This window comes from Embiotoca jacksoni, unplaced genomic scaffold (assembly GCF_022577435.1).
Source record: "Embiotoca jacksoni isolate LCO1_2020_lvr unplaced genomic scaffold, fEmbJac1.0.p SCAF_7, whole genome shotgun sequence".
Classification (NCBI taxonomy): domain Eukaryota; kingdom Metazoa; phylum Chordata; class Actinopteri; family Embiotocidae; genus Embiotoca; species Embiotoca jacksoni.
The window spans coordinates 4,745,632-4,770,332 of NW_027185425.1; the positions used below are offsets into that span (position 1 = coordinate 4,745,632).

Below are 24,701 nucleotides of genomic sequence, written 5' to 3' on the forward strand. Positions count from 1 at the left end.
CTTTATGTTTGATGCTTCAATCACCTCATTAACCCCCAAAATTGATCTAATAAAATACATTCTGTCCATGTGTATGGTTTTCATATGATGTTACCAGCAGTAAGCTTCACCCATTTTAAATTTCTTTCTTATCTAAAGACAGAACACAGCCGCTCTCCAATTTCCCTGTCTCCATCCAGTCAAAGAGCAGAGTGCAGGAAGGGTCTAATGTGATTAAACAAATGTGCTGCTGCCACCTGTGAGCCAGAAACCCCCCTGCTAACACGGGTCATCACAGGTGAAAACAAACCAGGCTTTATTAGAGGAATGATAGACACTTTGCGGGAGGCAGGGGGGGGTGCAAAGTTATCAAATCGGACCGCTAAAACATGCACCATATCCCTGGGAGGAGATTGGATTCCAAGTGCTGGCTCAGGGCAGCACCACCGGGGGTCACTCCACAATCTGCACGGGTCAGAGGCAAGGCAGCGCTACAAGCTGGTTTGACGTTCTCCATTAACTCACCCTCTCTAAGCCACAACATAAACCTGAGCCGCTAAAGAGAAAAAGGGAAAGAAACACAGAAAGAGGGAACACAAAGGGAACTACACACCAAATATCTTTGTAAAATCACGTTTGATAGATTGTGTGTGGAGAAAGATTATTTTAAAATATAGGGTTGCAACAAAATCCTCAAAGAGTATATTTCTGAATTGAAATGCCCAGAATAAACACAAATAAATACTATTGAACGACTAACCATTATGAAACCAAAACTTTGGGATAGCATTTGGATCACAGTCTGCAAAATTACCGTACAACATATTTGAGGTTAGTGTCATCTGTTAAAACAGAATTTGAGCAAAAAGCCTTTACAGACTGTGGCTCCGGTTTAAAAATCTACATACAGGCCGGCGCAACGCCTCATGTTCAGTCTCCAGACTGCACACTGTTTGGAAACATGATCACCAAAAGAGCCTGTTGGGCACAGACTGTGCACAGCTAGCATATACAACACATATAGAATCAGCTAGCCGCCACAAGCCACATGCTTTATTTAAAACTTCACCCTCAACCTCAGATGACTCGCGGAACGAAGGTTATTCGGGGTAGCTGAGCACGCCGAACATCTGAAACAGCATTACAGCCGGCAGAAAATGGGATTATTACCAGCAGAAGAAACAGGGCAGACATATGCAAGCGGGATTGCTATTGATCTGCTCAGCTTTGTGACTTCCATGAGACAGAAAAGTGAATGTTAAACGCCATAGGCATCGTACTGTAAAAGTCTGCCAACAGTGACATTGGCGGCCGCGATGTCATTATGGAAGTTTGGTTTATGTCTTTGAACGATGGTGCTTGTTCTCTGGCTTTAGTACAGGTGTAACTGTCTCCTCTCTACGCTTCATTTCACCCCATTTTACCTCGACAATAGGTCTGTGTCAGGGCCAAATGGTTTCACCATAAAGAGTTACAATAAGCACGGTGTGAAGAAACCGCATTATCTAACCTGACAGTTATCTATTTTTAATGATATCTGAAAAAGTATTGCCTACAGCCGGTTTATAATTACTCAAATTACTTCCTCCCCCTTCTCCAAAACCAGACTTCTCCTTCTTGACAATGGGACCTCACAGAAACAGCATATTTGTGAGCGCTGTGATGTAGATTTGCGGTGCCTGCAACAGCGATCACCTCTGCGGGGAGACGTGGGGGCTCTTGATAACCGCCAACAAAAACAACAAACCGTGCCTGGCAATTATGCGTGTCCATTTTAACATAATGTGGGGAGAACATGAGATGCGTGGGAGCGAGAGGTGACCGTTGTGTCGTGCGGGTGGGAGGTTTGTGTCTGTGTTCGTCCTAGAGAAAGAATGTGCGTTAGTATGTGTCAGAATATCTGGATGTATATATAAAAATGTGTGTGTGTGTGTGTGTGTGTGTGTGTGTGTGTGTGTGTGTACAGAACATTGATTGAATGTGGGTGTCCATGTTGCAGGCTTGTATGCCAGGAGAACAAGAGCCGGGATCTAAAGAACACATGTTTAGGGTTCTTTTGAGACCATCTCCTTGAGTTTGACAGCATTGTTTGGGTTTGAGTGGGTATTTTCAAAGGACTGCTTGGGATAAAAGACGAGTCTCTGGAGCTTATGGCTGCTGCACATTTTCCATTTTAGGATTCCAACCTTTCATGGCTATCAACTTTGAGAGATTGCAGAGTGGATTGTTTTTCACAGCAGGCGGCTGACTAACTAGATCGCAGATACTTTGCGCCAATTGCCGACTGTCAAAGAGAAGTAATGTAGTGGTAAAGTTCAAAATAAGTTTCCGCTTCTCTCTCGCTTTGATTTGTTTGTGATTTATTACATTTTATACCCATTTTTACCTTCAATTTTCTTGTGACGCTTGTGCATTAAAAACCTCTCAATGTTATAATTTAAATATATGGTTTTTTTTTCCTGGAGAAGTTTTAGCTATCGTTTCTTTCAGCCATGATAAAATTGTGACCACTGAAGACGCAACTAAAAAACACCAGCAGCCAGATGATCACACAGGTTCTCAATAAGCAACAGTTGAGCTTAAGTTAAGATATTTTTGTACCTTTGTTGAAAGGTAAAACCGGTGAGTACTACATACCCAAAATGTTTACAATAACTCCCGAACGCACAGCAACAACAGCAAAAAATTAGAAATTGAATGTCCATCTGTAAACGATGGTGGGTGTCAACTGTGGATAAGGTGTGTGGTCTTTAGCTTCTCTCTCTCAGAGAAGTTTCAGGGTGAGTTTAAAATCTCCGTAGGGTAGTATGAGGGCTTAGTTTTGCTTGATGTCTTTTCAGGGATGCGGCTGGGTTTCCACAGCGTTAACTTACTGAGTGCCATTACTGTCGGGCAAAACTGTGGAAATATGACCCGAGTTGTAATATTCTTTCAAGGCAATTTGTAAAAGCTTTATGATCCTTGAGGGTGCATAAAACGTTCCTTGTAGTTCCAGAGATGCAGGACCCTCCCCCCCCCAAAAAAAGGGGAAAAACTCCTCAGTCCCGCAGACGTTTTCTCAGAGATACAGGTTTCACTGTGACGCAGTGGAGGGATGGTGGGAGGCTGGCTGGCAGGCAGGATCAGTCAGTCAGGGTGACCTCATGTGTTTGGCACAAGGAATGCCTATCAGGTTTCCCTGTGTGCAGATTCCAGCTTGTTCACTCCACACCATACCCAGGACCCAACCCCCTGAGGCATGGCTCATGTGTGTGTGTGTGTGTGTGTGCGCATCAGTGTGGAGGAGGAGATAATTGCATGTATGTTTGTGTGTGTGTGTGTGTGTGTGTGTGTGTGTGTGTTTGTGTGTTAGAGTGAACGAGACAGAGAGGTAGAGAGATAAATTATGAGATAAATTATTCAGATCAGCCATGGTGGGGAGAGAAAGAGAGCCGCCACGGGAGGGTGAGCTGTGTGTCAGTCCCCTCCGGTGAACTCAGTGAACTCTGCAGGGCTCCCACCCTTCCTCAAATACAGCCCCCCCCCCCCTCCCCGCCTCCTTCCTCCACGATAAACGTCCTGCCCTCTCGAGTTTTCTCTCGGCCTCGTTACGTATGCACATGATAATGCGGGTCAGTACTGTATGTATGTTGGGGTTTTGAAAGTGTGTGAACCATTTCTTTCATGCTCCAAGTGCGTATGTGGGTTTTGTTGCTTTATGAATATGTAAAAAAAAAGAAGAAGAAAAAAAAAAAGAAACTCCTACTCACTGGAATGTAATTGAAAAAAAATGTAAAACAAAATGTAAAAAAATACTTTTTACCATTGAGCTGCACTTCAGGCAATGTTACGGTTATGTATGTTTGGGGTTAAAAAAAATAAAATCTAAATACAGTTCCTAAACAATTCAATTTGAGTAACTTTGAATCTTATATAAAATCTATTGTGCTTTAAAGGAGCAGTGTGGAAGATTTAGTGGTATTTAGGTTGGACATTGAAACTACCTGAACCAAACTACCCACACCCTCTTCTTCCGAGCAGAGAATCTGCAGCGGCCCCAAAACTGGCCAAAAAAGGTGAAAGCTCCTCTAGATCCAGCGTTTGGTCTGACATGGCGGTACAACATGGTGCACTCCACCGAAGAGGACCTGCTCGCCGTGTAGATATAAAGGGCTCATTCTAAGATAACAACAACACAATGATTCTTAGTTTCAGGTAACACTGAGCCGTTAAATACAGTTATTATATCATAAGTTAGATTACCTTTGGAGTGAAAGTAAATTCTTGACGTTGAACCCTGAAGTCTGAGTGCTACGCATACAATTGTAACAGTTCACCTACAGGTCAACGCAACTGAACAAACTCTTGTTTGCCGATGTAGACGGTGGAAAGTGATGCAGCTGAAAATCTAGTGGCTGGACGGGGACTTGGGACTGTTTTGTGATAATCAGCTTCATTTTAAACTCCAAAGACTGGCATTCAAACGACTAACAGATATTGATTTGCTATGTCGACGAACAACATTTGCTACTGATGCAAATAAAAAAGATAAAAGAGACACATTATCTAGTGAGAACAAATCTCAGTATTTTACAACCTTGAAATTGAGTCCAAACAAACATCCACCGGTACCCCACCGCAGGGTTACCCTACTGTAACCCCGTCTGAGCTGCTGGAGTCAACAAGGTAAGCGCACACTATTTGCCACTGTCACTATGGTAACAATACAGCACATACTGCCAGCGATCCCCTTAATAAAGCTTCAACAGGCTAAGAGGCTTCCCATTTCACAAATCACTGTGGCAACTACCGCGCAGTCACACCAGCAGAGAAATGTACGACGGGCGAGCACACACTGACACACACGCGGGTTAAACAGATGCGACATGCTAGTTACTGCTGCCGTGAGAGCCGAGCGTCCTCCATAACCCATGAGCAGGGGATTGATGGAGCAGGGGCCACCTGCTGCAGCTCTCCCTGGCTGTTAAACTGCTATCTAGAACTAAACAGATCAGCAGATAACATCCTGCGCGCCACGGGAAGTCGACATAACTGGGGCAAGGAGTTCCTCAACATTTCTGAGGCAGACGAGCGTCAACAGTGGTCTTAACGATCACACCGGGTCTGCGTCGGGGAACGTTGGCTCACCATCGCCAAAGTGTTTATCCAACGTTCGCAGGAAGGCGGGGGTAATGTCAGCTTAGTGATTAATTGCCGGCCCAAAGTGCTGAGGACACAGAATCCGCTCCGAATGGCGCCGACTGCAGCTCCTACAAGGGTTTATTGCTTTATCGGCTGAATCGTAATGTGACCCTCTTCTCTCCTCTCCCTCGGACGGTTCCAGCGGTGCCGGAGCATCCGCGGACGCTCGGCAAGGTGCCACCGTCGTTAATTGCCCGACGTAGTTTGCCTTCTAACTGTTGTGGGAAGTTTCTACTGTACTTTGCATTGATATCTTGAAAGAAAAAAAAAAAAAAAAAAAAAAAAAGCTTTTAGGAAACAATTTAAGTGCGGCATGTCTGCAAAGGGCTTCACACAGATCTCCATGGGTTGATATAGAGCTCCCTATACAGCATGATTTCTCCCAATATGTTGGGAGAAGCACAGCATATGGCGGTTACACAAGCATGCAGCTGTTGTTTTTGGGGGCTAGAGATAAATAATGGATACAAGTCTTCCACAGGGTACTCAAGACAGCTAATGAGAGAGAGAAAGCAGACAGGGAATTAGTAAACTAACTGTTTTTCAAAGCCACTGTTTTCTAACATTTTCATAAGAGCCCAAGGACAAAAAAAAAAAACACAGGAAGATGAAAACATCAGTATTCATCCACCGTATACAAATGCTAACGTTTTCATGTTTTTTTTGTTTTTTTGGAATAGTGTGCATATTTTAATAAAGACACAAGGAAAGATTTGTCTGAGGTGCACGTTAAAAGCATTTATTCCTGTGTGCACTTCGTCTCTCACACACTCCCCGTCCAACTGTTTCTCTGTGAAATGTGGGTGACCTTAATAATTTAGGGGGAAAGAGGAGAGAGGAGATTGCATTTGCCTCGGTGCAGACTGTACAGGGGGAAACTAGTGTTCTGCATCAAACCCTTCGAATGGTTTTTCATTTTCAGGCATTCACCTGCTACAAACTGAAGCCTTGCCCTCTCCATGTGTGCACAGGGGGGTGTCTCTGAGGCTACATGATTAACTACTGAAAAAGCAGAGAACTGGCATGCCGTACGGAGACTACATATCATAATGACACTTTTTAATTCTGTTGCCAATGGCTGTTTATGTGCTACTAATTACTGGTGAAGAATAATAATCTCTCCTCCGATTGGACTCTATCACGCCGTGGGCTTCCTCCTTCCATTTATCCTGCTTTGCGACTCTGCTGGCTCGGCCTGCTCTTGCATCAGAGTCCTTGCGACGTAATTCATGCCGCCTACCTGTCCCACTCAGTGTTTTTCCGAACGCTGACTAATGTGCACACGTTGTGGCCTCAGAAGCAGGCTGGAGCGAGTGGAAGGGTCTGCCAAAGAAACCATTCAGGCTAAATCTAAGGGGGTGGCTTGAGTCATTTAACTCAAATAAAGCCGGGAGAAAGGCCTGTTTGCTTTTGGTAATCCCCCTCTTGCTCGACAAGGCTTCGCAAGGTTCATCTGCTGCGCTAAATTGGTGCACGTATCCTTATTTGTATAGGAGCTCATTGTGGCTGGGTGAGAGGGGGAATCTGACAGGACTGGCAGCCATTCAAGCCCTCATGCCTATTTGCTTATCCTCATTCATGGCAGAATTGGCTTTTTCCGGAGCCATTTTTCAAGCTACGCGCGACACGGTATTTTCATTGAGCCTGCCACTACTAATGCAGCTGTGTAGAGTAAATGTTGCAGGCTGCCAGTATGTGTGTTTAGGAGAGGGGTGACCGGGGCCCCCCCACTGTAATCACAGCAGTAAGGCTACACAACCATTTTGCATGTCTGTAGCTGGTGTCTCCTCCGATTTCCACATCTGAATATCAGGATGAAGACACCGGGTCATCGGTTCGTGGAACCACAATGGAAACGAAATGCAAATTCCTCAAAGTGAAATGTACACAGCGAAAGGAGTTGTTTTTTTTCATTTAGGCACGACTATGACATCATTAAGTAAATGAAAGGCCATAGTGAAAAAATTATACTGTTTCTATTGTCTCTCCACAGGTGGTTTTCCTGGTCTCTTATTGTAGAACAGAAACATTATACTTGTTTTTGCAAGACTCTCCAGCAAAACATCTTAATAAAATACACACTATTTCCCAGACAGAGCCATTTTTTTTTTCTAAATTTGTCACCATTAGGTGCCCTTACTTTCACACTACATGTCTCTGGTTAAGAGGCAGACCGCAGACCAGGACTACAGCCCAGTACTAAGCTGAAACCATATGCGTATGACAAAACTGTCTGTGCAGACACTTTTTTTTTCCTCTCAACACCAGGATCATTGGAAAATAGTCTTTACAGCACTTCGCGCATACAAAGGTTCACGTGTTATCCGATTCACAACAGCTCCATTCATGACAAATTTGATTATAATTCATTAGAAAATTGTCGACCAAGGCCCCCTGCTGTATGAAAACAGATTTGGGTCTGATTAGGTACGAACATCTAAAACCTGAGATGCCCTCAGTCAGGCAGGTGAAAAGGCATTTCTGCCGCACCGGGAGCCGTGCAGGGATCCTCTGGTGCGCTGCTCCTCAAAGCGTACGCAGCAGCCACTCTTTAAAAATGCAGGAGCAATTACCCTGCCTGAGTCTGAGTCAGAGAACGCTACCATGCCGAGCTTCCACCACCACCACCACCTCCTCCTCCTCATCTTCCTCCACCTCCTCCTACCCCTTCCACTGCTGTTGTCGCTACACCGGCAACCTGAGTAATCTTCATGTGAACCTGCATGCCAAAGGTAGGGTACAAGACGCAAGCAGACACGGAAAGCTTCAGTTACACCAGAGCAACAAAAGCCCTTCTCTGCCTCACTGCCTGTCTGTCTCTCACGAGGTGCGTTTACCCCTCTCCCCGCCCTCACCCGTCTCCAGCACGTGGCTTACATCCTTCACCACCAGCTCGCTCTGCCGTCCTGACCCAGCTCCTCTTCTGCCCTTTTTTGTTCTTCCCCTGACTCGGGGCCAAAACAGATACTATTCTCCCTCTTTATGTGCAGCTATGCAGGTTTTTGTCCATGATTTTCAGCATTCCACTTTCCGAATGTTCTGGATCTCTTTTTTTATTTTTTTAGGGATACACGGTAGCACACAGTTCAGTCAAACATACTGTAAAGAAACTCGGGAGGATGTGCAGCTACACGCACACAAATTACATTTCAAATTCAGTTGCTCATATGACACAGGGGGTGCTCTGTTTACCGCCACTCTCAGGTTACTGTAGAGGAAAAATCAAGGCAAAATATTGAGCCGTGTACTGAAAGGATTCAGTATTAAATCAGACATATTATTCAGAAAATATTGAGCAAAAACAAAAAGCCTACAGAAGTTTCAACAAAGTTTAAAATCCCTTTATCTCTTTTATAACAAAGCTGATAATCCCGGACTATACATACTTAGTTAAATGGATTCCTTTTAGATGGAAAATTATATTCACTTGAAATTAAGTCGGTACAATGTTATAGATGTATTTGACAAGTATTATATCCCCTATGTTCATCTGTATGTTAATATAAACTGTGTGTTTTAAAAGGGTCAACACAGGAGGAGCCTCTCCAGCCACTCATGTCATCCTGCACAGATGGCAAGACACCAACCCCAGCAGACAGCGGGGGCTCCCGGAAACAGAGTAAGAGGCATGCAAAGGGGATGGAGGATGGGAAAGAGTAATTATAAAAGAGGGACAACATGAAAGAGAATTTAAAGATGAAGGGAGTCTTGGCAAAAGAAGGAGCAAGAAAGAGTGATTTGAGCAAAAGTGAGGGGGATACATAAACAGTCAAAGATGAAAAGAGACAAAATTTTAAAGTGTAGCCCGCCATCCTCAGAGGCAAAGAAGGGGAGACAGAAAATAGAGCGTGACAACGCCAGGCATGGCCCTTGCCAGAGAGGCAGGAGAGTGAAACAGTAGGCCAGACTAGACAGCTCCAGGCAGAGACTATGTTACAGAAAGAAATGCTAGTAAAAACAAGAAAGGGGGGGGAAGCAGGTGTATTTGTAGAGTCCTGCTGCACTGGTGGGTTTGAGGGGCACATCGTGTGTCTCCTTTCATCTGGCTCTAAATCTAAAGCAACATCTCTCATGTCCCTCTCTCTCTGTCTCGGTCTCGCTTCACGTTGTCTCTTCGTGCCTCTTTGTAGAAACACTCTGAAAACACAAAAAGCCCGTCCCATCAAAAATGTGTCTCGTTTTAGCTCCACAAATGTTACGCTAAATATGCACACACGCTACTGACCACCTGTTCAAATCCACAGTTTATAATGATAGCAGTGTGTGTGTGTCTCTCTTTTAACAGCAATACCTTTAAAAAGCTCGGGGGGGGGGGGGGGATTCAGTGTCTTAACCCAGGTTTTCTGGTTGAAGGAAGCTCGACCTGCCCGCTGCACCACCTTCCTCCCCAATATGCCCCATTTCACCACACAGGTAGGAGTTCATCCCTTTCGCAGCACAGACTCCGAGTCGCCGGTTATCTCCAGATGGCCGGCGAAGGAGAGTTCAGAGACGAGATTCCCTGGGGCAAGAACTCCAACCACCAGGCACATCATTTTATATCTTGGGCATTTATCTTGGATGCCTTTTTTTTTTTTTTTTTTTTTTTTTTTTTTTCAATTGCAACCTCCACTGAGCGAGAAGGTACTTTGTTCTGTGACTTGCTCAAGGACACTTCAATACGACACAAACCAATTGTGGAGAAGAAATATGTGACCTGCTTTAGAGACCTTCACTTTAAGCACTAGACCATTTACCAACGACACAGACCGTCTCAAACACACAATATGCCCACAACCTGTGACTCTATGAAGTTTAAACGTATTAATTGACTTCACTTTATCTGTGCTAGGTGAAAAAACAGCACACACATGCACCATAGCTGCGACATTTGAAATCTCCAAAGCTAATGCAGAGCAGGCTTCTCCTCCCATCTTTTGAAATATAGTCCATCAAATAAAAACAAGATTTCCCCTCTTCTTTGTATGTTTCTCTGTTCCTCTTCTGACAAAATGGATATCCATCTTGAGAGAGCACTCTGGTAAAGCAGCTGTAATGAGATGTAGATGGTTGCATGCGAAGGGCCAGGTCCCAGCAGCCAGTGCTCTGCGGTGTGCTGTATAATAGGCCACGAGAAGCAGTAATGCAAACACAACCTTAATGTATGTGTGTGCAGAAAGGGCTGGGCTGTCAGTTGAAAGATGAGAAGGACTAAGAGTACCCCCTCACTGTAGTGTGCGTCAGCGCGTGCGTGTTAATGTTTGTGCACGTAGACAAAGGCCATAGCAAATAAATGGACTTGCCTGCCCCATTGAATGACACTGAGGCATTTCACAGTTGGATAATGCTAAAGTCACAGGCACATAAAGGCAAGAGATATTAGGTGGTTAATTATCACACAAAAAAAGATGCCTGACCCTGTGAGGTGAAGGTTGGGGAAAACATGAAAAAAAAAAAAATGGAAAGCCAGCTCTCGACAAAAAGCTTGCAAGCTGGAGTGAGCAAAGAGAGAACTCGTGGTAGGTTCGTTTACAGCGAGGCTGGGACAGGGTTTTGTTTCAGGGAGCCAATTGTGAAGCATATATCAAAAATAGCAAGTGGGGAAAGGAGTTATATTCCCCCTGTCTTAGTGCTAATAAGAACATATTGTCCCAGACTGAAAATAGGCGTGGGCTTTAGTAAATATAACAGAAGACGTGTATTTTTCCAGCCCTAAAAGCACTTGATAAACTCTTCAAAGCAAATCCATATCAGCGGAGGCACAGGGAACTAAGCTACGAGCTGAAGTTTACGCCACTGATTACTGATTTCATGAAAGACTTTGGAAACAAGTCCTTTTTCTCTGTCTTTGATTTTTGCTTGGTCTCCATGTCCATGTAAATCTACCCCCCCCCCCCCCCCCACCCGCTTGTTGTCTATGTTTCTCTTTTTCCTCTATCGGGGCATTACAGGAGGATTTAGATGGCTCTGTTGTTATTTCTGCAGCACAATGGATCAACCCGTATAACGTAACCAAACCCTTTTCCTCGCTTTTAACAGGCCCTTCCCTCCCTCGTTCCCCATAATGCCTTTCTTTCTCACGCACATGCAACCCTTCCCTCCGTAGCTTCCCCCATTTATAAAGAATTAGACGGAGTATGAATGGTGCCTATGGCAGGGCCAGACACAAGCACAGATCCTCTCAAAGCGCTCCATTGACTGGTGTTTACTTAAGGCCAGGGACATTAGCCGCTGCTAAATCTACCTCAATCTGCCCCTCTTGGCTTCTCAGATTCTGCGTGTACTAGTCTGACTGCAACACAGAGGCCGGTCTGCTGCCAGATCATAGCCACAGAGCAATTGTGTGTATCCGCGTGTGCTGTTTGTCTGTGTGTGTGTCTGTGTGCGTGCGTGTGTGCGTGCGTGCGTGCGTGCGTGCGTGCGATAGTTGACATTAAGCATGTAATGACCTAGAGTCTCAGTGGTGTAAGAGCAGAAGGGCGCAGCGGCGTCAGGTACAGCTCGGGAACAGTAAAGCCAGCTGAAATATCGCAACAGAGGCAGAATTTATTTTAAATTATCAGTAATTTAAGAGCTCCTTTTTAGACTTGTGGTTGTAATAATGAAACAGAGAATTGAAACGACTCATCACTGACTGAAAATGAGATGCAATGCAACAGGCACTTAGCGCCCACATTTAGTTGAAAGCCATATTCTTCCTTAAACAGCATCGTGAAAAAACAACAATTGATCTGTGTGCTGTAATTTTTCTCGTGGGTGAGGGGAGGGGCCCGGCTGGGGCCTGGGTGAGGCATTTTACTGTAATTTTCTCATTTATGATGCACATCTATTACCTATCATTAAAGTTGAATGCACAGCAAGCTGTGAACAGCACTAACCATCGAGCTCACATAGAAAGACACAAGCTGAATGAAGGCTGAAATTTCAGCAAATGACTCCATGGACTGATCATCCAGGGAATAGACAGAAATAGGGCCTTTAAAGGATCCTTTCATCAAAGCAACATCCTGCCAGCTCCCCCCAGCCATAACCTCATATAAAAGCCACACACACAGACACACAAATCCTCTTTCAGGAATCAATAATTCAGCTAAAGAGAAGCACATGCTACGCCCCACTGCACTAATCAATAGAAAGCCAAATGTTATTGTTTCATCTCATTTTCTGACTTTTACATTCTAATCTGGGCTGACTAGCACATGCCGGACAGCATCAAAGAACTCCATTAAATTAGAATACAATACACCCATACGGAGGGGACCCCAAATTTACAAGGCGCCTCAGTTTATTCGGCCATGAAATTATGACAACATTCAGCTCCTTTTTTTACAATAATGTCGTTAGTTGTAAACAAACACATACGTCATGTAAAATTTCAATGCGTAGAATCAAACACATGTCATAAAACAGTGGCGTAACACTTTCATATGAGTTACAGCCCACTCGCCCTCCCTACCCTACCAAGATATTCCTGCTCCCCCATCCACGTCTCTTGGGAGACTGAGGCCGTTCATTGACAATGCAGCGATGAGGAGGTATAGAAAGATCTGTATGACTTGAGTGGAGAGTCCAGAAAAGGGAACTTTGCCTTGAATGTTTGTGCATTTGTGCGAAAGAAAGGCCAAAGTGACAGCTACGTGATTTTGTCGAGTGGTGTGGACCTGCCAGCCAAGGCCCGTCTCCCCTCTCAGTAATCAGGCTATCAATGATCATTAATGAGAACGTGAGATAGCTCTCGCCACACCGCCTAACAACTCTGGCCTCTCTCCCGGCCTCCCCCTTCTCCTACTGACACCGTCTGTGGTTCTGTCATATCAACGTACAAGGCCACTGGCAACGCTAACGAACCATGAAAATGAATATGAATGTTGGCTGCTGATTTATGTACGGAAAACCGTGCTCCTTTTTGCCCCGCACGCCCCATTTTGGGTCTCGTTTGCATGACACAGGACCCTAGCGGCTCGCCCAAGGATACATCAAACGCTGACGGTGGCAAGATCGGATCTGCGCTGACCTTGGGAGTGAACTGCGGCATCGGCGAAGGAGGCAGGGGGCCCTGTTGCAACAGAGCGGGGAGGCAGAAAGTGAGAGGAGGCAGGAAGAGGGGAAAAGAAAACTGGGAGGGAGGGAAGGAGGGAGGGAGGGAGGGGGCATGCCTTGATTGAGAGGCCCCCGAGATGAGCAACTCTGAGATATGAGAAGGGCGAGGGAGGGAGAGGGGGATGATGGAAGGAGTAGAGGAGGGGGGTGTGAGGGAGGGAGAGGGAAGCCATATGGCAGCAGTACAAATGTATTAAACTATAAATCAGGGAGAGAGCGAGTGGACTGCCAGGTGGGGCTGCAGTCAGGTCCTCCTGGCTGGAAGTGCAGAGGTTCATAATCTAGCTCCACATGGAAACGAATGAAAACATCAATGCAATTTTACTGATACATATCTAGCCTAAATATTTATTTTTTTAACATTTTACCTCCTTGTTACAAACAGCACAAAATAGACACATTTAAACTGTTATTCCTCCAGCTGAGTATAATTTAAAAATATTTGACACTGGTGCCATTAAAATAGCTGACTTTTGGAACCAACATCAGAACAATATATATATATATATTTTAAACCTTTTAAATCTGATTAAAGAGTAAGCAATAAAGCCCAAAAATCAGTCTGGCACTGTGCTGCGGACACATTTGGGTTGGTTCTCAAAAAGTATTAAGTATTAAACCCGAGTTGTTACTCTATGCATGCAATAGGAGATATTCAATAGTCACATAAAAATGTGAATTAATGAAAATAATGTTTAAAAAGTATTGAATTTGTGTGTTTAAAGTAATAATATCAAATATATTACTACTTTAGTAACCAAATAAAGGCTCAACTATTGCACACAGCTTAATTGTACACCTGCACCATGTTCCCTGCCACTGCTGCTTCATCACGCCATCACAAATGGACAGAAATTAGTGTTACGCATGTGGTAGAAAAACAAATAGCGTAATCCCCAAAAGGCTTCCATTTTAATCCCTTGATGATGTCTGGGTAAAGTGCCCAGCCAGTGTCCTGGCAGCCATCAGGGCCCAAGCCTGGGCTTCCATCCCAAAGGCACCGAAGCATACTACAACGAGAACAAACACGGGCAGCCTTCCTCGCCTGCTCTGTTTCAGGACCATACCATCACCATACAAAAAGAAGGGATCAGAACCTGTTGTTTTCTCTTCTTGGAAAGAACTCCCAAAAGACGTTTGTTCTTCATAATCAGATGCTTTATTACTTTATTTTGGCGAAAGAAAGCTTTGAAACAATGGACCACAACCAGCTTGCAAAAACTTCAAAAGTGAATTAAATCTGGATCCTAATTCTTTCATTTGCTTAATGTATGACAACACAAATAGAGCTGCCAGTTGGTTATTTTGATGAACAAACGCCTCCAGAGCTACCATAGGTGTTGTTTAACATGTTACACGTCATGCCATCTCATTATGAGCTCAGCAGTTTGCAGGTGAGTGATGGATGGAGGTTACTGGACAGCTCCTGATTACGGTCGACTAGGTTACGCTAACAGTAGTCCAAAGCATCCAGCCTTGATCTCTAATCCTTGATCATTCACTCAGTGACACGTACGCGCGCACACGTGCGCGCACACACACACACACGCACACACACACGCACACACACGCGCGCACACACACACACACACACACACACACACACACACACACACACACACACACACACACACACACACACACACACACACACACGCACACACAGACATACAAACTCCAATGAGGTACCTGCCATCTGAAACCATCACTGCGAAGGCCAGCTATCCACCAAATCCCATCTCCCCTCAGAGATGAGAGGGGGATGTGGAGAGAGGGGGGGGGGGTAGAAGAGAAGAGAGGGGGGCGGTAGGGAGGGAGGGGTGGAGAGGATGAGGAAGGGTGGGAGGGAGAGACAGGGCAGGAGTGTAGGAGTGGATGAGTGGGTTTGAGGAATGAAAGGCGTACCTTGGTCTGGAGATAGTGGGGGTAGTAGTAGGTGTACTGAGGGTACATTGGCTGCTGCTCCAATCGCTTGCCCATGTAGCTGGAATCCTTAGCACTGAGGCAGGGAATGGTGACACGGGGGCGGGAGCTGCCAAGTAGCTAGAAATGGGGATAGAGAGGCGACGGTGGTGGGGCTGTGCAATGCCTGTTTCTGCTGTCAACACCACTGTGTCGAGCTGGTCCTCCTGGGGAGACAGCAGGGTCGTCGGCGTGCCGGACAGTGGCTGGGAGAAGGTCTGCCTCTGATGGGGGGGAAGCTCCTGGCGAACTGTGCCTCACCGGTTGAGAGACTCAACTATACCCTGCGGATGCTCACTCAGTCTCTCGCCACCAGATCGATGGAAATAAATATTTCCACAAGTGCTGGAACCAAGCAAGAGCGGCTGCTGTCAGATAGTAACACCGAGTAAGGGTGAGGTAGAGGAAGAAGAGGAAAGAGAAGACGAGGAGGTGCAGGTGGCAGTAGCTCTGGCAGTCCTATGACTGTTGGAAAACGGGAGAGGAAGAGGAGGAGGAGAGGAGGAGGAAAGGAATGGTAAGGAAAACCGGGAGAGGACGTCTAGGTTCACTTCTCTATTTAAGCTGTTTCACTCCAGTCTTTCGCCTGGGCTTTAATCCTTGTCTCTCAAACACACCGTGAATCTGACTCTCTCTCACTGCCCCTCTCTCTCTCTCTCTCTCTCTTTCTCTCTCTCTCTTACATACACACACTTTCTCTCTCGCCTCTGTAATCTGATTCGACGATGGCTGCGCACTGTCCTGTTTGACAGAAGGGGAGATATCCTCAGTGCAGGTCGCCGACAGATGCACTTTGTGCGAGGGGCAGAATCGCAACACGAGAAGCAGAGCAGAGCGCAGACACAGAAAAGCAATCTCAGTCTGTAGCGGATGAGCCAGCAAGAGGACAGATAACAGAGAAATGATCCCAGTCGTCTCAATGATGTGGCAAAAAGCGTGTATTAAAAAAAAAAAATCCACTGGTTGGTTAGTCAATCCACTGAGTTCCAGCTAGTGGACGAGTGAAAAAAAAAACACAGTGGCTGTGTCCCGGGTGTCCAGTGGAGAAGGAGTCCCTCGTCTGCGATCCTCCCTCTTTCTGCTCTTGTAAAATGTGTTCCTTATTTCTTCCTTGGCTCTCTCACTCCTCTAAGCAGCCTGCCTCGTTCTCTCTCTCTCTCTCTCTCTCTGTCACACAGCTGCTCGCTCTGGCTCTCTCTCGCTCTCTCTCTCTCTCTCTCTCCTCCACACTGACAGGGTGGTAAAGGGGGCTCGTCCAACGCCTCCTCCTTCCCCTTCCCCGAGCCCAGCCGGTGGGAGGGTCTTGAGCGGCTCTGTGCGGAGGAAGAGGGATCCAGACACAGACCAGCGGGCTGCAGCGTTTCCACAAGCTGGGAGAGGAGGAGAGGAGTGGGGAACGAGATGAGCGGCGAGCAGTCGATTCCCCCTACTGGCTGCACACGGAGCTGCCACCTGGAACACAGTGTCTTCACACAAATCCTCTCTGGCGAGGCCGGTTCAACCTCAAAGCCGAGAAAGTTTGACAAACAGATTTCTACGTGAAAACTTTTTAAGAACGTACGAGTACAATTTTTTTATTTTTTTTTTTCTGCCCCGATGGACCATATTCTTAGAATTGTTTTAACACTTGAGATCATTTCCAGTCACCATCCTAGCCCTTCTTTCTTAACGGCAAGAAATACCCATGTCAATATTGTTATGTGTTGTGGCGAACTGTAAAAGCATGAACAACATCACAGACCTGCTGTCCGTGTTAACAATAGCCTTGTTTGTACAGCAAAAGTCAGTGAACAACAATCTCCAAGTATCAACTGAGACTGAAGAGAAAACCGCATCCTGTTCAACATCAAAAGATGATCACAAATGGTCTGTCTTTTTTTGATTGAATGTGACCAAAACCAAAAGGAAGTCACAGAACATTTGGCTGATCACAAGTTACCACAGTTACTGTCATAGCCCAAAAATAACAAAGATCAAACACAATGCACTTAAAGACCCACTCCTTTTTTTTTGGCTCACACTCAAACAGACACAAACACACAGACACACACAAGCTGACTAGAATGAATAGCAACTGACCTAAAGTCCTCGAAGGCATCTCAATGACGCCGAGGCCACAAGTTCAGGAGCCTCATTTTTCACTCAATTAGCAAATCAAGTTAGCTTTCCCTTGAATTTCCTTCCACGAGAACCACAGCCAAAAACTACAACATGAAATTATCGGACTGAAAACAATCACATGTCTGAAAATAGACGCCTGACTTTGATGAGTTTAGTTTTGTATTTCATCTGTTCCACTTGAAAGCATTACACAAAAACCCATGAGGCTGATGTCTCTTTCTCCAATGATAATAACCTAATTACAGATTTCTAGTCCACTAGTATGCGCTCAAGATAAGCAAGTTTATATGAGAAAAACACAAAAACTTTTCACCACACAGGATGCTGGGAGCTACTTATGTCGCCCTTGTATGTTATGTATTGTAACTTCAGTCACTATTTGCTTTGATCAATCACAGGGAAATTAATTAGTGACAATATTGAACATTTTTCAGATCACATTTCAAACACTTCTTTTCAGAATCTATACACACCATGCGGTGCAAATGCCACATACTTTTTTATGAGAGTAATGTGTTTAGAAGGGCCCAGTGCATGTGGTCAGACCCGATCGATACAAGCAGAAGAATCCCAGGGACCAAAACAAAGCAGAGAGGGAAAGGGCAGCTTTTTACAGACATGGAGAGGAAAATATAATTATCAGATAGCCCACTTTTATCTGAAGGAGAGAGATGAGGCTGATATTGATTGCGGATTACCAGATTAACAGCCTCTGATTCAACTAGACACAAACTCTCAGCATCTGTGGAAAGACACAAAGCGGAGAACACAGACGGTGAGACAGAGAAAGGCCAGCAGAGATGGTAATAGAAGAGAAGATACAGAGCGATAAGTAAGACACGTCGAAGATAGAAAGTGAAAGAGGCATAAAAGATTCATATATCTTCATACCTCTGTGTGCCCACTGAGTGACCATGTGAAGTCATCTCTGTGTGTCATAGATAAGGCTCATCATTTTTGTATTGCCACTATTTTAAATGAAGTAGAACGGAGCAGCGGATCGAGTGATTTTCACCCAGATTTTGTCCACGTGAGACCGAAAGTCGGGTTTTCTTCTGCAAATTATGGTTCTAGCAATACAAAGTGGGGACTAATTGCACACGAGAGGCCACCAAAGTAATTTGAAATAAAAACAAAAACTTATAATTTGGAATAAAATAAATCTTGAATCAGTGTGTCTGCACCGTGCTTTGTTAATCAGCTTCTGATTGTTACCCACATTTCTTACCTATTCATTTGTTTTAAATTCCAATTATCCAAAGTAGAGCAGCATTAATTACTGGATTAATTGACAATCAATCAACAACAAACTGTTTTGATAATAGATTAATCATTTACATAATTGCTACCAGCTTCTCAAATGTGAGGATTTGATTCTTTTCCTTGTCACACACAATAATGAGCTAAAAATATCTTTTGGCTTTGGGATTGTTGGTCAAATACAAAAACAACAACAACAACAAAAAAGAAGTGATTTGAATATCACATTTGGCTGTGGGAAATGTGGAAAAACTCTGATAGTTTCTGATATTGTTTTTAGAAAAAAAACAAAAGAATCTGTAATGAAAATAGCTGCAAATCTAACCAAATCAACACTTTTTGTAAAAGAGAGTTATCAAATTCTGTTTTAATTATGGAATATTTGCTGCAATTTATGACTACAAAGTGACCAACCTTTTCTAAAGTGTATTCACATTAGTCGACAGAGAATGGAAACACAGGAGAGTACCATTACACAGGCGTTGGTCAGCCGAACCATTAATATTCATCCAGCCATTAAGAATTAAGAGCCGGGAATTGAGACTTGACTCTTGAAACTAAAGAACTTGACCTGCGGCCCTACAGACAACACCAGAAACTACCTGGAGAACCGGCTGACATGAACTTTCAGCCTCTACCCACGAGCCCGGCGAAGGGTAGTTTATGAAGGCAATCTGACGTGAAGCGACCGGAGAGCAGTGCCGCACGCTGCATGTAAATAAACGTCAGCGCTGTGTTGCGTTACGTCGAAGCGGACCTTGAAAACTACGCGAGCTTTGCCTCGGCGGCCTGAACCGCTGCGACCGACACCACGGAGAGGTGACGCTTGGTCAGCTAATTCAGGGGAAGAGATGCGGTGCGAGTTTGACGCTGTTCTTGTACTACGCTCTGCTGCACTCTGCTGTGAAACGTTCTCATTTAGCATCATCTCCATGGTGTTGTGGTCGGGGCAAAGATAAGGCTCGTCATTTTCAGTTTTTATAATGACTAGCATATAATTATTCACTATAAAAGACAGAGTTCCCACTTGAAGTCAAATGTCAAATTCCCTGACTTTCGCTGATTAAAAAAAATAAACTGAAATTTACCATAATGAACACAAAAACATGAAAGTATTAAAAAAACAAAACAGTGGCATGTCTGTTAAAAAGCGGTCGGCCTAAATACATGTCTAAATTGCAGCGGCAAATAATTTATCTCACAGTAGCAGTAACTAGCTCACAACCTAATAAGGTACAGTTTAAATTTTTGTCAATCCCCACTTATGCTACCAGACACACACATTGACAGTAACTAGCTGACTAACGTTATAGCTACATATATGGAAAACATTACATTTTTATAACGAGCGACTAAAATTTAAACATGCAAAAAAAAAAATTATTTCCCTGATATTCCATAACTTGGCCCAAAAAATGATAAAATTCCCTGACTGGAAAAGAGGTTTTAAAATTCCCTGATATTCACCTGAAATTCACTGAGCCGTGGGGACCCTAAAAAGAGCCAGAGTTTTAAAGGGAGTTCATCAAAGACATATATTCAAAAAGTGATTTTCACCAAGATTTTTTTGTTTAATCCCACTTCGTCCACCGTTCGGCACCGGGGCATTTGCCACCCAGAGCAGCAGCACAGTAAGTCTCTTGTCAGTGTTCTTCACAGCGACAGAGAACTGATCTGATTCACAAGCTGATTTATCACGATGAAGCTCAAACTGTGCCGCTCCGCTGTTACTGATCCTCGAAAGCCCACACCGAGAAATATTTGCTAATAATTCTGCAGGGCCAGGTCTGTCTCACATTTTCAGAAAACAAATCAGGAGCCATCTGCTGCTCTTCTGTTCGGAGGTCCTCCTCCGATGCTTGTTGATTCACTTTCTACATTGAGAGCATGAGTGAGTCATTCCCGAGACTTTAAAATAGAGAGAGAGGAAGACAGCTGAGGGTGTATCATGCCCCTGAGTGCGTTGAGTAGTTACGATTCCCTCAAACGAATCAGGCGAGTCTAGTAATAGAAAACCTCAGCATGATCAGAGTGTGGCCTCTGGACAGGACCGGAGCGCTTATAAAGAGTTTGAGAGGATTTTTTTTTTTTTTTTTTTTTTTTTTTTTTTTAAGTCAAATTCTCTTGGAGAGTTTGAACTGCGTTGAAGGGAACATGTTTTGTAAGACAATTTAATTCTACTGAGATCCATGGAGATATGAGTGTTCTGAAGAGGCACTGAAAGAGCTGCACTTTAGTTCAACGGCTGCTCTGACAACACGAGTTCTTCTGCTCATGTCCTCAATCTCTAATAACAAGGGAGAAACAATGAGAGGGAAGAGATGAAGACGGAGCTTCAATGCCAGAACATGGAGAGAAAAAAAAAAAAGCTGAACGAGAACCTAAAAAGTTGTCTTTTAAATACAAAAAAACTGCACAGAACTACACAGTGTTCCCTTCAAAAACGAATTCCTAGAAAGTCCCAAGCTACCTCACCTCGCCCTCCCTCCCTGACCCCTTCCCCGAGGGCAAGGACTGGCCTTCTTCAAGCCGCTGCTGCAGGAACCAAGGGGCTTTGTTTCCTGTGGTTTGCTGGACAGTCCTGCCGTGGGTGTTTCCCAGAAATTACCAGATGCATGGAACTCAAGTGAAAGCTGGCGCAGAGCCAGGGGACCTGTGTGTGTGGGGGGGGGGGGGGGGGGGGTGAGAGGAGGGAAGGGAGTGGTGTAAGAAGGGAGGGGAAGGGGGAAGGGAGGGGAGTTGAGTAAGGGAATGGCTGGGACTGGTATTCCTGGAAAAACCCTTTTGCTTTTGGCAGCGGTTCTACTGGGAGATACCCAAGCAGCAGCAGATCATCTTACATATTTTATGCAGACCTGCTGATGTAGCATGACTAACCAGCTTCTCTGAGGCACGATGTTCACGATATAGTAAAAGACAAACTTTCCTGCATGAAATTAAATGGGAAAACGCAGTCTTGATCCATACCTCTATGCGATCACATTTCTACCAAGTGAAAATACTGTTAAAAAAATTTGATTTAAAAAAAAAAAAAAAAAAAAAAAAAAAAATATGTGCAAAAATAGTACCTTGTTCAGAGGTTGTCCTTGATAAGAGAAGACAAGAGACTAAAGTTGATTGTTTTTATGTTCAGTTTCATATTCATGAAGCTGCTGCATTTAAGCTAAAAACAAGAAAAGTCCCTTTCTATAGTGATATATCTTTTCCATTAAAGCATGCAGTGGTTATCAACTGATCCCGCCTCAGGACCCACATTTTTCCATATAGGCATCAAGTCATGACCCAATTTTTGGAGCCATTTAAACTTATTACAAAAATATTGCAGTAATACCCAATGCCTTTACGCACTGTTGAAACGTGAAAAAAAGCCTCAAAAAAAATGCAACTATGGTTAAAAAGAAAAACAATCAAATCAAAAGGCAGACTTACCTTTTACTACAGCTGGAGGCTTCACAAACAAGTTTAAAGTAGGGTTACTCAATGTTTTAATCATCTAAATTAAACCATATGAAATATGAAATAAAAAGGCGGACTTATCTTGAACTAAATGAAGTAGCACTTATTTAATCCTAACCCTTTTTTTCAAATGCTTAAATAAGAGCAACGATCCAAAATATAAGCGCAGCAGAAGTAGTTTTGTAGGCTTCAAAATAAAAGTTTGACTTCCACTCAACTTTTGAGGATTAACTATTTTTTTAATTTTTTTTCCCCATGCATTAATAATGGTTCGTGACCCGGGTTGAGAACTACTGCTAAAAGACACATATTAATGTAAAATCCAGATCAACTGTGAAAAAAGAAGGAATCATTTACTTACTTAAGATAATTCAGAGTATGAGGTCTACCAGAAAACCACAGGATTTGGCAGTTTGACTAAATCTGAAAGGCAAAGCAGCACAAACCACAGAAAGAAAAAGAGGGTGCATAACCTCTGATGGTGTCCAGAGAGCAAACTGTGTTTGATTTGGTCTCTTCCTATCCTTCAAGTCTTTTCTATTTCACTTATTTGATTGTGATTAAGGACTGAAATCAACAAGCCAATTAGATTAACAACTGAGCTTCGTATTATCCCAATGACAAATTGTACTTGCAAAAAAGTTCTGCTCTGAATTCAAAGTGTCCGTCTCCAATTAGAAACAAAGTTTTGTGTTTGTAAGTAGTTAAAAGCTTATCTAAATTGGCCAGTAACATAACGGGCATCTATTCAAAGTTTCTAACTGAAACACTGTAATCTGAGAATCTGAACAGATTTATGGAGATAAAGGAACTAGACACACTGGATGATGAACTCGCTTAAAAAGGGCCTCTAATGTTTCTGAACTCTGTACAGAAATTTCTACTATTATGTGTGTAAGTTCACTACATCCCAGACACATGAAATTTCTTAATACATTCTTATCAGTGCAACAACGGATGACAGCCTGAGGTAATTCAACACGGTCCCCCTCCAAGAGCATCATTTTCCACAGAGCAAAGAGCAAAGTGATAGAGTCAAGATATCGTTGCAGGGTTCTTCTCGTTATTATTATTATTATTGTTATTATTATTATTATTATTATTATTATTTCTTTATGTATGATGGTGTCATCGTTTGGTTTCAGCTAATCTATCTAATACTTTACGATAATGTAAAAAGGGCAGGCTGACTCCGGACCACCAGCTCTGCACTGAGACATGTGATAAACACCAGGCAGATTTCCAGTGAGTCATTAGCTTCTATCACAACACAGAAGAGAGTGATGCAGGCCTAATGGGGAGGAAATATGAAACCAGACGTGCACGAGTACAAATGACGCACAGCACATCCAACAAGGGACAGGCAATAGACCTAAAAGAGTTAATTGCATATACTTACTAGATCTCTGTTCCAAATGTGAAATGTATATACAAGTCACGCCGGCCGACTCGTTTCCTGATTAACGAGGTTCTGAGAAGAGTTGTTGCAAATTGATTTGGAACTGGGAATAGAGGCCTGCACCCGGGGTGAATTATACATGTGTGTGAATCTGCAAGCGTTTTAACTGCATTTGAACGTGCTTCAGCGTTAACATCAGGTGGTCTCCAGCTGTGGCAGCTCTCTTGAGTGCTGGCAGGAGCACAGGTGAGTGTGCGTGTCTGCTTTTCTCAACGTTAAAATACTAAGGAAAGCAAAATGTTCCAGAGATCACGGGAGGGTCACCGTTTCACTGACACCCAACGTGAAAACACTCCATGGGAGATCAGACTTCCTGTGTGGCCCAATATAACGTAAACTGTGAGTGAGCTGACTGTGTCCTCCTGTGAACCAACTGCAGTCCTACCGCCTGGGACAGCACGGTTACGTCCATGCAGATATAGAAGAGATGAAGCCAAGAAAATCCCTGCATAATAAGGTTTTAAGTGCTGCACAGCCAGAGAGTGTGTGGGTTTAAACAATAGATATTTTCCATGTGGGTGCGCTGAGCCAAAATGGTTAAAATCCACACTGTTTAGAATATGAAGAAAGCAGCAGACCTCACAGAGAAAAAAAGGCGAGAAATTGACTTAGAAAGAGGCCTATCAAAGCGTCGACACAGCACTCAGTGTATCATGTGTTTTATTCATTGCACTAATGCCCTAAATAGATCTAAGTGCAAAACCATTCAGACTTGTCAATTCTGTGCTACTTTTTTGTCTTTGTGCGTGTGCATCTTTAAGTGTCTGACACTTTCAAACAAAAATACATCTACGTATAGACCATAAAATAAGAAGGTCTGTGTACTTTTTATGCGTGTGCTAACTGGTGCTCATGGGTAACTGTGTCAGAAGCACACAAAGAGAGGATGAGAATAGTGAAGCAATAGATGAAGGGTCTGCCCACAGCAGAGAGAGAGAGAGAGATTGGAGATTGGGAAAAAGAGTTACTGCAGACCAAAAACAGATCTGCACAGGCCTATGAAGCTCAATGCTGCCTGCAATTGAGCAGGATGGGATGGGAGGACAGCAGCAAATTTTTAAAGCACCACTAAGCCATCCTGGAATGAAGTGAAATGACCACATGTCACAGAGATGAGAAGTGAGAGGGAGGGGACCGGCGGAGTGAGAAACAGCGCCGAGAATCAGGAGAGAGAGAAAACAGAGTGTGTCGTTCTAAGAGGAAT

General features: G+C 43.9%; 1 protein-coding gene across 5 annotated transcripts in view; it reads right to left on the reverse strand.

The window, feature by feature from the left end:
- The window catches only part of rbms3 (RNA binding motif, single stranded interacting protein), a 277,717-nt gene that overhangs the window by 176,620 nt on the left and 76,396 nt on the right, over nt 1–24,701 (reverse strand). For 2 of the 5 annotated variants that reach the window (XM_069177079.1, XM_069177078.1), the window contains exon 1: nt 15,145–16,548. The exons of 2 other annotated variants lie outside the window; for them this stretch is intronic. In XM_069177079.1, coding sequence (XP_069033180.1) covers nt 15,145–15,219 — 75 coding nt within the window. In that variant the 5' untranslated portion in view covers nt 15,220–16,548. Of the gene's footprint in view, nt 1–15,144; nt 16,551–24,701 lie in introns of those variants that run through there. One more of the 5 variants, XM_069177077.1, reaches the window with a different exon arrangement.